General features: G+C 44.9%; 1 protein-coding gene across 1 annotated transcript; it reads left to right on the top strand.

Annotated features, from left to right (window-relative positions):
• Positions 1-1,477: 1,477 nt before the first annotated feature.
• On the top strand, positions 1,478-7,602 carry LOC124019455 (extracellular calcium-sensing receptor-like). Its single transcript, XM_046334802.1, has 7 exons — positions 1,478-1,761; positions 2,247-2,541; positions 3,038-3,327; positions 3,542-3,837; positions 3,981-4,204; positions 4,565-4,910; positions 5,134-7,602. Exons 1-7 carry the CDS (start codon positions 1,478-1,480, stop codon positions 6,048-6,050), a joined length of 2,652 nt encoding a protein of 883 aa, XP_046190758.1. The 3' UTR covers positions 6,051-7,602.
• Positions 7,603-14,953: the final 7,351 nt, after the last annotated feature.

The following is a 14,953-nucleotide window of genomic DNA, read 5'->3' as shown; positions in this document are numbered from 1 at the left end:
TGACAAAAATGGCCTAAAGACAACAAAGTCAAGGTATTGGAGTGGCCATCACAAAGCCCTGACCTCAATGCAATAGAGCATATGTGGGCAGAACTTAAACAGCGTGTGGAGCGAGGAGGCTGACAAACCTGACTCAGTTACACCAGCTCTGTCAGGAGGCCTACAAACCTGACTCAGTTACACCAGCTCTGTCAGGAGGCCTACAAACCTGACTCAGTTACACCAGCTCTGCCAGGAGGCCGACAAACCTGACTCAGTTACACCAGCTCTGTCAGGAGGCCTACAAACCTGACTCAGTTACACCAGCTCTGCCAGGAGGCCGACAAACCTGACTCAGTTACACCAGCTCTGTCAAATGGACTATGACTCCAAGCATACTTATTATTATTATTTTTAACCTTTATTTTACTAGGCAAGTCAGTTAAGAACAAATTCTTATTTTCAATGACAGCCTAGGAACAGTGGGTTAACTGCCTGTTCAGGGGCAGAACAACAGATTTGTACCTTGTCAGCTCGGGGATTTGAACTTGTAACCTTCCGATTACTAGTCCAACGCTCTAACCACTAGGCTACCCTGCCGCCCCAGTTGTATGAAAATGGCCTAAGGACAAGTCAAGATATTGGAGTGGCCTTCACAAAGCCCTGAACTCAATGCAATAGAATATTTGAGGGCAGAACTGAAAAGCATGTGCGTGCTAGGAGGCCGACAAACCTGACTAAGTTACACCAGCTCTGTCAAGAGGAATGGGCCACAATTCACCCAACTTATTGTGGGAAGCTTGTGGAAGGCTACCCAAAACGTTTGACCCAAGTTAAACAATTTAAAGGCAATGCTACCGAATACAAATTGAGTGTAAGTAAAGTTCTGACCCACTCAGATTGTGATGATAGATATTAAAGCTGAAATAATGAATTTTCTCTACTATTATTCTGACTTTTCACATTCGTAAAAGAAAGTGGTGAGCCTTACTGACCTAAAATTTACTGACCTAAAAGCAAATTTTTACTTGGATTAATTGTCAGGAATTTTGAAACAACTGAGTTTAAATGTATTTGGCTAAGGTGAATGTAAACCTCCGACTTCAACTGTAAGTGAGGCAACGTGCCAATATGACTCGCCTGTAGGGGAAATATAAGAGAGCCAGCATACCAAGAAGTCTAGATACTAAGGGAAATATAAGAGAGGCTCATGGATATTGTGTATCTAATGTATGTTTATGGCTATCTAAACCATTACAGTCAACGTAGTTCTGATACTGGTGCGTACACTCTCTATAGTTGAAAGAAGCAGGACCTGACTGAGTGAGCAGAGCAGCTTCTAACCCCTCCCTCCCTGGCATGGCCATACCCACAGTGTGGCCCCCAGAGGAATCCCCACAGAGGTACGGTGAGTATTTAACGCAGAGTAGAGAGGTAACCTGACCTATATGGGTCTGTGTGGCGCTGTATTACTCCATACCTTCTACACATCAGGGGAATGAGGCTCTCTCCGGCTCCTGCTCTGGATCCAAGTTTGGCTGGTAGTCTGGTTCTACTACATCTAGCTGTGGTGGCTGGTGGGCTTGCCTGGCTCTCGTCTGCCTCTGTCTCTGCCTCTGGGCTGGAGTCTGTCAGATGCAGACTCCAAGGCACCCCTCGTCCTCCGGCGTTCTCCCAGGACGGGGACTTTGTCATCGGGGGTGTTTTCTCCATCCATTACTATATGCACACTGTGGATCACAGCTACACCAGCCTGCCTGAGCCCCTGCAGTGCACAGGGAGGTCAGTGAGCGCAAGAGGGAACAGGGGACAGACTGTGGCTGTGTGGGTAGACAAATGAATTGTGTTTTAAATACAGAGGAACAGTGTGAAGAAAGATAAACAACATGTTTAAAGACAGATAAATAGTGTGTTAATGACAGAGAAACAGTATGTTTAAAGAAAGATAAACAATGTTTTTAAAGACAGATGAACAGTGCTTTAAAGACAGGTAAACAGTGTTTTAAAGAAAAAAATTAAAAGTGTGTTTAAAGACAGATGAAAAGTGTGTTTGTGTCTCAGAGAGTAGGTAAAGACTACTGTTACAAAAGATCACATTTTCAATTCCAGGCTAGATTACAATGTCCTCAATTACAGACAACAAAAGTGTAGGCATATAGACGGTGTGGCAAATAATACTAGATATTAGGATGTTTGTCATGGCAACATTCTATAGGCTAGTTTGTGATTCGTCAGGAGGTGCTCACTGACACATCTTCTATTTACAGAATGGATTCCCGTGAGTTACGCTTCTCGCGTACCATGATCTTCGCAGTTGAGGAGATAAACAACAGTTCACACCTGCTACCGGGTGTCACCCTTGGTTATCAAGTACACGACTCCTGTGCCTCGGTTCCTATGGCCGTGAAAGTGGCCTTCCAACTGGCTAACGGCCTGGACCCAATGTTTGATACCGGACAACAGTGCTCGGGGTCGGCTACAGTGACAGCTATCGTGGGCGAGTCTGGCTCCACGCCAACTATCAGCATGTTGCGCATCACCGGCCCTTTCGGCATTCCACAGGTAAACTCTTGTGAAAATAAATCATTCAGCTTCTTTTAATTTACTGTATTCCTAGTGTATGTCCTCCTCTCTTTCAGGAATGAGTTCATCTTTTAATTCACTGCATATATATATACACTTCTATGAGAAGTTATGTGGAGAAAGGCATTTGAACATAGACTGAGGACAATGAGTCTGGAGAACATCTATAGGCAGTTGACCATAGAGTGAGAACTTTGAGTGTGGCGAACTTCTGTAGGATTTTAAACATGACCTGAGAACTATATTTCATAGGTTAGGTTGTTAAAGGAGACCAGGGATTGGTGTCACACTTTTGTGTATCCGTTTTCATTCTGGCCTTATGAAAAAAAAATAGTTGACTTATTATTATTAATGTCTCCCTAACATCAAACTACACAGCTAAATAAAATAGCAGGAAGTAGCCAATACAAGTTGTTGAGTTGTGAGGCTGACATGATGTTCTTTCTCATGTTTTCGACTGTCTGTTTTTACCAAGGTGAGTCACTCTTCCACCTGTGCGTGTCTGAGTGATAAGAAACAGTATCCAACCTTCTTCAGAACCATCCCCAGTGATCAGTTCCAGGCTGCCGCTCTGGCAAACCTCATCAGGCACTTCGGCTGGACCTGGATTGGGGCGGTCCGTTCCGACTCTGACTACGGTAATAACGGGATGGCTGCTTTCCTACAGGCAGCACAAGAGGAAGGCATCTGTGTGGAGTATTCTGAAGCCTTCTACCGTACCAACCCACTCAGCAGAGTGCAACGGGTGGCCGACGTAATCCGCAGGTGATCCATGATCACTGGTGAACTTTACATTCACACAAATGCAAGAACATATTTGTATAAAATTCTATTGTTATTAACTTCTCTCTTCTCCCAAAGCTGATCTGTGAGACCAACATGATTTTCATGTCTTAAGCATGTCAAAAGTGTTGATTAATTCCAGTGAATGACAAACATGACCAGCATATTAAGCATATGATATAATCATGTTTCCCAGCTCCACAGCCCAGGTGGTGGTTGCATTCGTAGCCTCTGGGGACATGAGGATCCTGCTGGAGGAGATGGAACGCCTGCCCTCTCCGCCCCGCCAGTGGATCGGGAGTGAGTCCTGGGTCACTGACCCAGATATGTTGCGCTTCGGACTGTGTGCCGGGGCCATCGGATTTGGCATCCAACGCTCTGTCATCCCCGGCCTCAGGGACTTCCTCCTGGACCTCTCCCCACAGAAGGTGTCCAACTCTCTCCTGCTAACTGAGTTCTGGGAGGGAGCATTTGGCTGCAGGCTGAGGATAGGTATCTATCTATCCATCCACCCACCCACCCACCCACCCACCCACCCATCCATCCATCCATCCATCCATCCATCCATCCATTCAATCTGTCTATCGAACATTTTATTTACATGTCTGTCTGTCTATCGGTCTGTCTGTCTGTAGGGACCTCATCAACAGGTGTTGGGGTTGAAGAGAAGGTGTGTGATGGCAGTGAGGATATACAACAGCTACAGGCCCCCTACACAGATACATCCCAGCTGCGTGTCACTAACATGGTGTATAAAGCTGTTTATGCCATAGCACACGCCATCCACAGTATCGTTTGTGAAGAGAGAGAAAACTCCACTGTGAACTGTGACAAAAACCTAAATGTGAAGCCAACACAGGTGAATGACAAGTCTATAGTCTAATTTCTTGGTGAATATGTTTGTTTATACTATATGTATGAAGGCCTAGGAGTTCTCATTATACTTTACAACTTCTTCTGAAGTAACACATCTGATAAATATGAGTTGAATTAATGTTCTGTTTCTCTCTCCCTCTCTGCATCTTTCTTCTCTCCATTTCCCTCTTTCCATCGTTCTTCTTCTTTCTCCATCTCTCATCTCTCTATTCCCCTCTCTCCATCTATCTCTCCTTCTCTCATCCCCTCACTAACCTCTCTCTTCCCTTATCTCCATCTCTCTACATCTCTCTCCTTCTCTCTTGTCCCCTCTCACTCTCTCTCTTCCCCTTCCAACCCCCAGGTCCTGGAGAGATTGAGGAGTGTGAACTTCTCTCGTAACGGGTACCAGGTGTCTTTCGATTCCAACGGGGACCCAGTGGCCACCTATGAGCTTGTCAACTGGCAGATACGGGAGAGTGGGAAGATGGAGTTTGTGACAGTGGGGCGCTATGATGCGTCCCTGCCTCCTGACCAGAGGCTTGACATGGAGAGGGAAATCACCTGGGTAAAGAACAGTACGGAAGTACCTGTGTCAGTTTGCAGTGAGAGATGTCCCCCAGGCACTCGTAAGGCTGTACAGAAAGGAAAGCCTGTATGCTGTTATGACTGTATCCAATGTGCAGATGGAGAGATCAGTAATAACACAGGTAGGACAATAGGAATAGTGGTTTATTAATATTACCAGCACTACAAAGGTAGTGTCTGTCAATCATGTTCCTTTTCTTATTATCTCATGTAAGCACCACATTAATTAAACATTCTTTATTGTAAACTGACAAAGTGCAGTGTTGTGGGACATGTATTTGTAAAAATATAAAACCTGAATCTATTATTATTAACATTTGATGTCTGTTGTTTTGTCCTGGTCAGATTCTTCAGACTGTCTGATCTGTCCAGAAGAGTACTGGCCCAACGCTGAGAGAGACCTCTGTATCCTTAAACCTGTGGAGTTCCTGTCCTTCCACGAGGTCCTCGGAATCATCCTGACTGCCTGCTCTATGGGCGGGGTTTGTCTGGCCATCGCCACGGCAACTGTCTTCTACCGCCACCGAACTTCGGCCATCGTCAGGGCCAACAACTCTGAGCTGAGCTTCCTACTGCTCTTCTCCTTGGCTCTGTGTTTTCTGTGTTCTCTTACTTTCATTGGCCGGCCCTCTGAATGGTCCTGTATGCTGCGTCACACAGCGTTTGGGATCACCTTCGTCCTCTGCATCTCTTGTGTTCTGGGGAAAACAATAGTGGTGTTGATGGCCTTCAGGGCTACACTTCCAGCCAGTAATGTCATGAAATGGTTTGGTCCTCCACAGCAGAGATTGACTGTAGTGTCCTTCACGTTTGTCCAGGCTTTGATATGCACTCTGTGGTTGGTCCTGTCCCCTCCCTTCCCCATCAAAAACCTCACTACCTACAAGGAAAAGATAATTCTAGAGTGTGATGTGGGTTCAGCTATTGGATTCTGGGCTGTAATGGGCTATATAGGACTCCTGTCTCTCTTGTGCTTTGTGCTGGCTTTTCTGGCTCGGAAGCTGCCGGATAACTTCAACGAGGCCAAATTCATCACCTTCAGCATGCTCATATTCTGTGCAGTCTGGATCACCTTTATCCCAGCTTATGTCAGCTCTCCTGGAAAGTTCACTGTAGCTGTGGAGATCTTTGCCATCATCACCTCTAGCTTTGGGTTGTTCTTTCTATTATTTGTTCCTAAATGCTTTATTATTCTGTTCAGGCCGGAGAAGAACACCAAGAAACACCTCATGGAGAAGACATCCAATGATAAACGTTATTAAGAAATGATAGAGGGGAACAAACATTGTAACGATCAGTTATATTGTTTATCATATAGTTAGGACTACTTTGACAGAGATGACCAACAATTTAGCAGCTAATCATTGGTAACATTGTAACTAGTTACATGACACAGGTTCACTGTAGATATACCAATGTTATGAGAGATTGTTCAAATCTAGATTTTTAAAATGATATTACTAATGCCCTAGATTATAGACAGTGCTGTGCCGCCTTGTTCATTGATTTAGCTAAAGCTTTTGACACTGTCGACCATGCGATTCTTTTGGGTAAGCTGTTGTCATTAACACTGGGATTGGATGCCTGCCGTTGGTTTCATGACTATCTAAAGGATAGAAGTCAGGCTGTTAGAGTCGACGGCATCCAGTCGGAGCCATTGGAGTTGCTTAAAGGGGTCCCACAAGGTTCCATACTTGGTCCATTACTGTTCACTCTCTACATAAACAACATCGGTGATGAGATAAGAAAGTGTCAAATTCATTTAAATGCTGATGACACTGTCATCTACTCTTTCGCTTCAACGGCTGACCAAGCATTATCACTGTATTTTATACAGCTGAAACTTGTTTTAAATGCAAATAAAACACATTTGATGATTTTAATAGGTTCAAAAAGTTGGTTGAAAATACACTTGCACTTACGAGCTTGGATGGTTTTTCGAATTAATCAGGTCTCTGCATATAAATACTTAGGGACATGGTTGGATGATGAACTGTCTTTTAAAATGCATATTGACCAACTTTGTAAACGGCTAAAAATCAAGCTAGGCTTCCTCTATAGAAACAGGACATGCTTGCCCTCTACAAATAGAAGACAAATGATACAAGCTACTTTTATGTCTGTTAAAGATTATGGGGATATTATTTACATGCATTCTACGGCATCAACACTTAAATAGCTGGGTCCTACTTATCATTGCGCACTTAGGTTTATTACGGGTGCTAGCTACAGAACTCACTTTTATATCAAATTGTGGGTTGAACTTTGCTGTCTGTGAGACGAGAACACACTCTCGTGTTTGTCTATAAAGCACTTCTGAAAAAGCTACCTTCTAATTTATCATTACTCATCAATATTATAATTATATATCCTAAAACCAGGCTCAAGCATGGATTACACTTGAGGCCCATGTGATTTCCACAGAGTTGGGTATGGCTGCCTTTTCCTAATACTCTCCTTGCCTATGGAATAGCCTGCAGACTAAACTTAAACTTAAGAATCTTGTCCCCCTTGATCATTTTAAATATTTATTGGAGCATTGTTTTAAAAATTGCTTGTAACTGTTTCGGGAAATGCAACTTCTTGTGCTGTTAGTAGAATAACCTACGTGTAAATTAAATCTGTTTCTGTATGTTTATTGTGTTATCTGTGATAGTTTTGTTTGTCTTGTTTAGTGTTTTAATCATTGTACATAAACTGTATGTGTAAACATGTATGCCAGGGCTCAGCTGTAACAGAGACCTTGTTCTCAGGCTGTGTTCCTTGTTGAAATAAAGTTATAAAAAAAAAATATATATATTTAAAAATCTAACTTGACCAGCTAAATTATGTGATTAGCAGTAGCCTACAGAGTGGAATCACTTCCATGTTGTTGGAGAAAAGCTTTATTCCTTATTGAATTGAGACAACATTGAAGTGCATGTGTTCAATTTATATTGTAATGCATCATATTATGTATTATAATAATATAATAAACATTTTCATACACAGTTGAAGTCAGAGTTTTTCATACAATTAGGTTGGAGTCATTACAACTCGTTTTTCAACAACTCCACTGTAATGAACTTCTAGACCGAAATGCAGCGTGTAGGTTACTCATGACTTTTAATGAAGAATAATGCGGTACATGAGATAACTGAAAATACGAAAACAACAAACGAGTGAAACAAATACAGCCTATCTGGTGACTAACACTAAGACAGGTACAATCACCCACGAAATACAACACGCACTCAAGCTACCTAAATACGGTTCCCAATCCGAGACAACTAGAATCAGCTGACTCCAATTAGGAATCGCCTTAGGCAGCCAAGACTAACTAGACACACCCCTACTAATACACACTCTCAATTAATACAAACCCCAATACGAAATACAACATATAAACCCATGTCACACCCTGGCCTACCCAAACATATAACAAACACAAGATACAATGACCAAGGCGTGACAGAACCCCCCCCTAAGGTGCGGACTCCGGGACGCACCTCAAGAGCATAGGGAGGGTCCGGGTGGGCGTCTGTCCATGGTGGCGGTTCTGGCTCGGGACGTGGACCCCACTCCATAAATGTCCTAGTTCCTCCCCTTCGCGTCCTAGGATAATCCACCTTCTCCGCCGACCATGGCCTAATAGTCCTCACCCTGATGCCCACATAACTGAGGGGCAGCTTGGGACCGAGGGGCAGCTCGGGACCGAGGGGCAGCTCGGGACAGAGGGGCAGCTCGGGACAGAGGGGCAGCTCGGGACAGAGGGGCAGCTCGGGACAGAGGGGCAGCTCGGGACAGAGGGGCATCTCGGGACAGAGGGGCAGCCCGGGACCGAAGCAGCCCAGTACTGAGGGGAAGCCCGGTACTGAGGGGGAGCCCAGTACAGAGAGGAAGCCTAGTACTGAAAGGAAGCTCAGTACTGAGAGGAAGCTCAGGCAGGTAGTAGGCTCCGGTAAATCCTGGCTGGCTGGTGGACCTGGATTGTCTGGCCGATCTAGAAGATCTTGGCAGACTGGCACTTCTGGCGGATCCTGGCAGACTTGCACTTCTGGCGGATCCTGGCAGACTGGTGACGCTGGGCCGACTGGCGGCGCTGGGCAGACAGGAGACTCCGGCAGCGCAGGAGAGGAGAAAGGCTCTGGCTGAGCTGAACAGGCGGGAGACTCCAACAGTGCAGGAGAGGAGAAAAGCTCTGGTTGCGCTGAACAGGCGAGGCGCACTGGACGCGCTGGGCCGACTGGTAGCACTGGTGGCGCTGGACAGACAGGAGACTCCGGCAGCGCAGGAGAGGAGAAAGGCTCTGGCTGCGCTGAACAGGCTGGAGACTCCGATAGCACAGGAGGGGAGAAAAGCACTGGCTGTGCTGAACAGGCGATGCGCACTGGACGCGCTGGGCCGACTGGGAGCACTGGTGGCGCTGGACAGACAGGAGACTCCGGCAGCGCAAGAGAGGAGAAAGGCTCTGGCTGCGCTAAACAGGCGGGAGACTCCGATAGCGCAGGAGAAGAGAACAGCTCTGGTTGCGATAAACAAGCGGGAGACTCCGGCAGCGCAGGAGGGGAGAAAAGCACCAGCTGCGCTGAACAGGCGAGGCGCACTGGAGGCCTGGTGCGTGGTGCTGGAACTGGTGGTACTGGCGCGAGGACACGCACAGGAAGCCTGGTGCGGGGAGCTGCTACCGGAGGACTGGTGTGTAGAGGTGGCTCTGGATAGACCGGACCGTGCAGGCGCACTGGAGCTCTAGAGCACCGAGCCTGCCCAAGCTTACCTGGCTCGATGCCCACTCTAGCCCGGCCAATAGGAAGGGCTGGTATGTGTCGCAGCTGGCTCTGCACCCGCACTGGAAACACCATGCGCTCCATAGCATAACACGGTGCCTGCCCGGTCTCTCTAGCCCAACGGTGAGCACAGGGAGTATGCGCAGGTTTCCTACCTGGCATAACTATTCTCCCTTTTAGCTCCCTCCCAATATTTTTTGGGGGGTGACTTTCCGGTTTCCAACCGCGTCGCCGTGCTGCCTCCTCATACATGCGCCTCTCCGCTTTAGCTGCCTCTATTTCCTCCTTGGGACGGCGATATTCTCCCCGCTGCTCCCAGGGTCCTTGACCGTCTAATTCCTCCTCCCATGTCCAAATCTCCAAATGATGCAGTCTCTCCCATTGCAACTGCTCTTCACGATTAACAGGGAGAGTAGGCTCAGGTCTATTCTCTGACTCAGCCACTCTCTCTCTGCGCTTTCCCCCTTTACCTTCGGTTTTCGCTCTGTATAGCAATGCTTTCCTTCTCGATTCCATACGTGTATAGCCCTCTTCGCATTGCTGTAGGGAATCCCAGGCGGGCTCCTGCACTCGCTCTGGGTCGGCCGCCCACCTGTCGATTTCTTCCCACGTCATATAATCCCTGCTTCTGCCGTCCATATCGTCCTCCTTTAGCTCCTGCCAGTTCACACGCTGCTCGGTCTGTGAATGGTGGTGGGTGATTCTGTAATGAACTTCGTCTGTTGTTAGTAGAGAGTCAGACCGAAATGCAGCGTGTAGGTTACTCATGACTTTTAATGAAGAATAATGCGGTACATGAGATAACTGAAAATACGAAAACAACAAACGAGTGAAACAAATACAGCCTATCTGGTGACTAACACTAAGACAGGTACAATCACCCACGAAATACAACGCGCACTCAAGCTACCTAAATACGGTTCCCAATCCGAGACAACTAGAATCAGCTGACTCCAATTAGGAATCGCCTCAGGCAGCCAAGACTAACTAGACACACCCCTACTAATACACACTCTCAATTAATACAAACCCCAATACGAAATACAACATATAAACCCATGTCACACCCTGGCCTACCCAAACATATAACAAACACAAGATACAATGACCAAGGCGTGACATCCACACATTTCTTGTTAACAAATAATAGTTTTGGCAAGTCTATTAGGACATCTGCTTTGTGCATGACACAAGTCATATTTCCAACTATTTTCAATATTTCCAATTTCCCAAAAAACTGTGTAAACATTGAAAATAGTCCAACATTGGCTCCTCGTAGTTCAAAGAAACGGAGTCATCTCCTGGGCTCCTCTCACCTCTCATTCACGGGACCAAACAACATCCACAATGAACCAACACACTCATACAGGTGAAAGTTGCCCACAACACCGTGATGATGACATTTTTACCATTTCCCAAACATACTATCAAACCAATTTGTATAGAACTATCCACCCCAGAGTTCTCTGCTAATTCGTGAGCTAATGTGGTTAAACCATCCAGGGCCTTGGTCACTGATCCGTCTGGGGCTGTGTTATTGGATATGAAAGGACAACATTCTGATCCGAATATCACACACACCCAACCCTTTTCAGCCAGTAACATATCCAATGCTATTCTATTCTGCTATATCATCAAACTAATTGCAGCTGTATGTTCTGCTAACCCTTTTTTCACCTCTCTAGTATAGTTGATGAAAAACTGTTGGTTATAGTAGATATAATTGATCCAATCTACATTTTTATTGAGAGTTAACTACCTGAAGATGCTTGATTCCAATCCAGGCCATATCTTATACCTAGCTTTGAACTCATCAGGCACCCTCCTTGGAACCCCAATGCTATTGATGTAAACTATATTGTCAAAGGACCCTGACGGAGCACTCCTTCTTTCTCTTCTACCTGGCACTAGGTATGTGTGTTGGATAAGGGTGAAGGGCATACCTAACTGCACTAGTGCACAAATACCAGTCCAAATTGTAGGCAGGTTGGGCCACAGCTTCATACCTCCACATAACCATCAGACATCCGCTCTAGGCCTTTTTATCTTACTAAAGTCCTCGGAACTCAACCCCCCAGTCAGGTCCCTCATTGTCTTGTCAGTTGTTACCTTCTCTGTCCTATTGCATGCTCTTACTTCCCATACGTCCCATCCGTGTGTTATGTATCGAGCCATACAATAATAATTTCCTCCTGTAACTGTGAAAGGGGGAAGTCTGGATGTAATGGGCACATGCTAATACAGATAATGCAGATCAATGCAACTGTCATTGCCTGGCTTCCCTGCCTTCATGAACAGCTTTACCATACAGGCCATTCCCCTGGGTGAATCAATTCCATCAAGTGGAAAGGGGATGGTTGTCAACTGAGGTTTTGCTGTGGCGCAGGCATAACATTCTTCTTTCGCTACTGATCAGGCTGTATACTGAATCCATTCCAACCATAGGTTCCACCTCAATCACTTCCTTAACTTCTTGACGCTACCCATCCCTTAAAACCTCTTGGTGTTAGGGGGCAGTATTTTCATTTTTGAAAGAAAATATGTTCCCGTTTTAAACGGGATATTTTGCCAGGAAAAGATGCTAGAATATGCTTTAGATAGAAAACACTCTAATGTTTCCAAAACTGTAAAGATATTGTCTGTGAGTATAACAGAACTGATGTTGCAGGCGAAAGCCTGAGAAAAGTCCAATCCGGAAGTGCCCCAGGTTTTGAAAGCGCTGCGGTCCAATGACTCAGCTGTGAATGTACCATCAACGAGCTTACGCTTTCTACGTATTCCCCAAGATGTATACAGCATTGTGACGTAGTTTTACGCATTTCTGTTGAAGAATAGCCGTAGGCGGCCACATTGCGTAAGTGCTCACATGGTGGCTCCGAGAGAGATTCTCGCGTAAAATACAGGTAGCCATTATTCCAATCGGTCCTACTGAAAAACGAATTGTCCCTACAGATATATTATTGAATATATATTAGAAAAACACCTTGAGGATGGATTCTAAACAACGTTTGCCATGTTTCTGTCGATATTATGGAGCTAATTTGGAGTATTTTTTCGGCGTTGTGGTGACCGCAATTTCCCGGCGATTTCTCAGCCAAAAGTGAAGAACAAACGGAGCTATTTCGCCTACAAAAATAATATTTTGGGAAGAAATGAACTTTGGCTGTCTACCTGGGAGTCTCGTGAGTGAAAACATCCGAAGTTGATCAAAGGTAAACGATTTAATTAGATTGCTTTTCTGATTTGTGTGAGAAGGTTGCCGGCTGCTAGCAAGGCATAATGCTATGCTAGGCTATTTTTATTTATTTTTTATTTTACCTTTATTTAACCAGGCAAGTCAGTTAAGAACAAATTCTTATTTTCAATGACAGCCTAGGAACAGTGGGTTAACTGCCTGTTCAGGGGCAGAACAACATATTTGTACCTTGTCAGCTCGGGGGTTTGAACTTGCAACCTTCCGGTTACTAGTCCAATGCTCTAACCACTAGGCTACCCTTACACAAATGCTTGTCTAGCATTGGCTGTAAAGCATATTTTGAAAATCTGAGATGACAGGGTGATAAACAAAAGGCTAAACTGTGTTCCAATATATTTCACTTGTGATTTTCATGAATAGGAAGATTTTCTAGGAAGATTTATGTCCGTTGCGTTATGCTAATTAGTGTCAGATGATGACAACGGTCCCGTTCACGGGATGGGGTGTCATTACAGGTTAACCTCTAAAGGATGCGTCCCTTGTTCTCAATTTCCACCTGAAGACATACCCTAATCTAACTGCCTCTAGCTCAGCCCCAGAGGCAAGGATATGCATATTATTGGTATCAGTTGAATGGAAACATTCTGAGGTTTGTGGAAATGTTAATTGAATGTAGGAGAATATAACACAGTAGATCTGATGGAAGAAAAGAGAAAGAAAGAGCATACGTTTTTTGTTTTTTTATTGTTGTAGCATCATCTTTCACATGTACTAGAATAGCCACACAGTCTGATAGGATGCTGGAGATAATTTTGATGAATAACACAAGAGGGCAACTGTAGGTGTGCAAAGTTTCAGACCGATAACTTCAGAATGGGTGAGCTACATGACATGTATCATGAAGTCACCCAGGTGTCCCACACAAGTGGCCCGAATTGGTGAAATGACCTATAACTATATACAACAGTGCAAATAACTACACTGCTCAAATGACCTATAACTATATACAAATAACTACACTGCTCAAATGACCTATAACTATATACAAATAACTACACTGCTCAAATGACCTATAACTATATGCAAATAACTACACTGCTCAAATGACCTATAACTATATGCAAATAACTACACTGCTCAAATGACCTATAACTATATGCAAATAACTACACTGCTCAAATGACCTATAACTATATACAAATAACTACACTGCTCAAATTACCTATAACTATATACAAATAACTGCACTGCTCAAATGACCTATAACTATATGCAAATAACTACACTGCTCAAATGACCTATAACTATATGCAAATAACTACACTGCTCAAATGACCTATAACTATATGCAAATAACTACACTGCTCAAATGACCTATAACTGTTATGCAGGTGAATGAGGACCCAAAAGCGACTTGGCGAAAACAGAGTCTTTAATCCAGTAAAGTAAAATACAATCAAAAAACACAACTTCCACTCGTAATGACGAGAACCGACTGGAGACTCGATCTTGAACAGCAGGTTGCCTCGGGAAGGCACTTGAACCTAGCAGACTCAGACACCTGCTCACCACGCAGCATCTGAGGGAAACACGACACGACAGGGCGATACACAAACACAGCACGGTGAACAATAGATAGGATCCGACAGGGCAGGAACGGAAAACAAGGAGAGAAATAGGGACTCTAATCAGGGAAAAGGATCGGGAACAGGTGTGGGAAGACTAAATGATTGATTAGGGGAATAGGAACAGCTGGGAGCAGGAACGGAACGATAGAGAGAAGAGAGAGCGGGAGAGTGAGAGAGGGAGGGGGAGAGAGAGGGATAGAAAGAGGGAAAGAACCTAATAAGACCAGCAGAGGGAAACGAACAGAAGGGAAAGCATAATGACAAGACAATATATGACAAAACATGACAGTACCCCCCCACTCACCGAGCGCCTCCTGGCGCTCTCGAGGAGGAACACTGGCGGCAACGGAGGAAATCATAGATCACACGGTCCAGCACGTCCCGAGAAAGAACCCAACTCCTCTCCTCAGGACCGTAACGAAAAACGATAAAAAGGGAAACTAGGGTACTACTCTAAAAAAAAAAAATGAGACACGGGTAGAGAACTGAAAACTTTAGAGCAAACAGGACCAAACAGGCCAGGAGAGTAACAACTAGGGACAGACTGAGACACAGCAAGGGCAGGAACAAGAACA

The sequence above is a fragment of the Oncorhynchus gorbuscha genome, unplaced genomic scaffold, assembly GCF_021184085.1.
Source record: "Oncorhynchus gorbuscha isolate QuinsamMale2020 ecotype Even-year unplaced genomic scaffold, OgorEven_v1.0 Un_scaffold_99:::fragment_4:::debris, whole genome shotgun sequence".
Taxonomy (NCBI): Eukaryota; Metazoa; Chordata; class Actinopteri; order Salmoniformes; family Salmonidae; genus Oncorhynchus; species Oncorhynchus gorbuscha.
The sequence above is the reverse complement of the archived record's forward strand: the minus strand, read 5'-3'. Positions and strand labels throughout refer to the sequence as shown.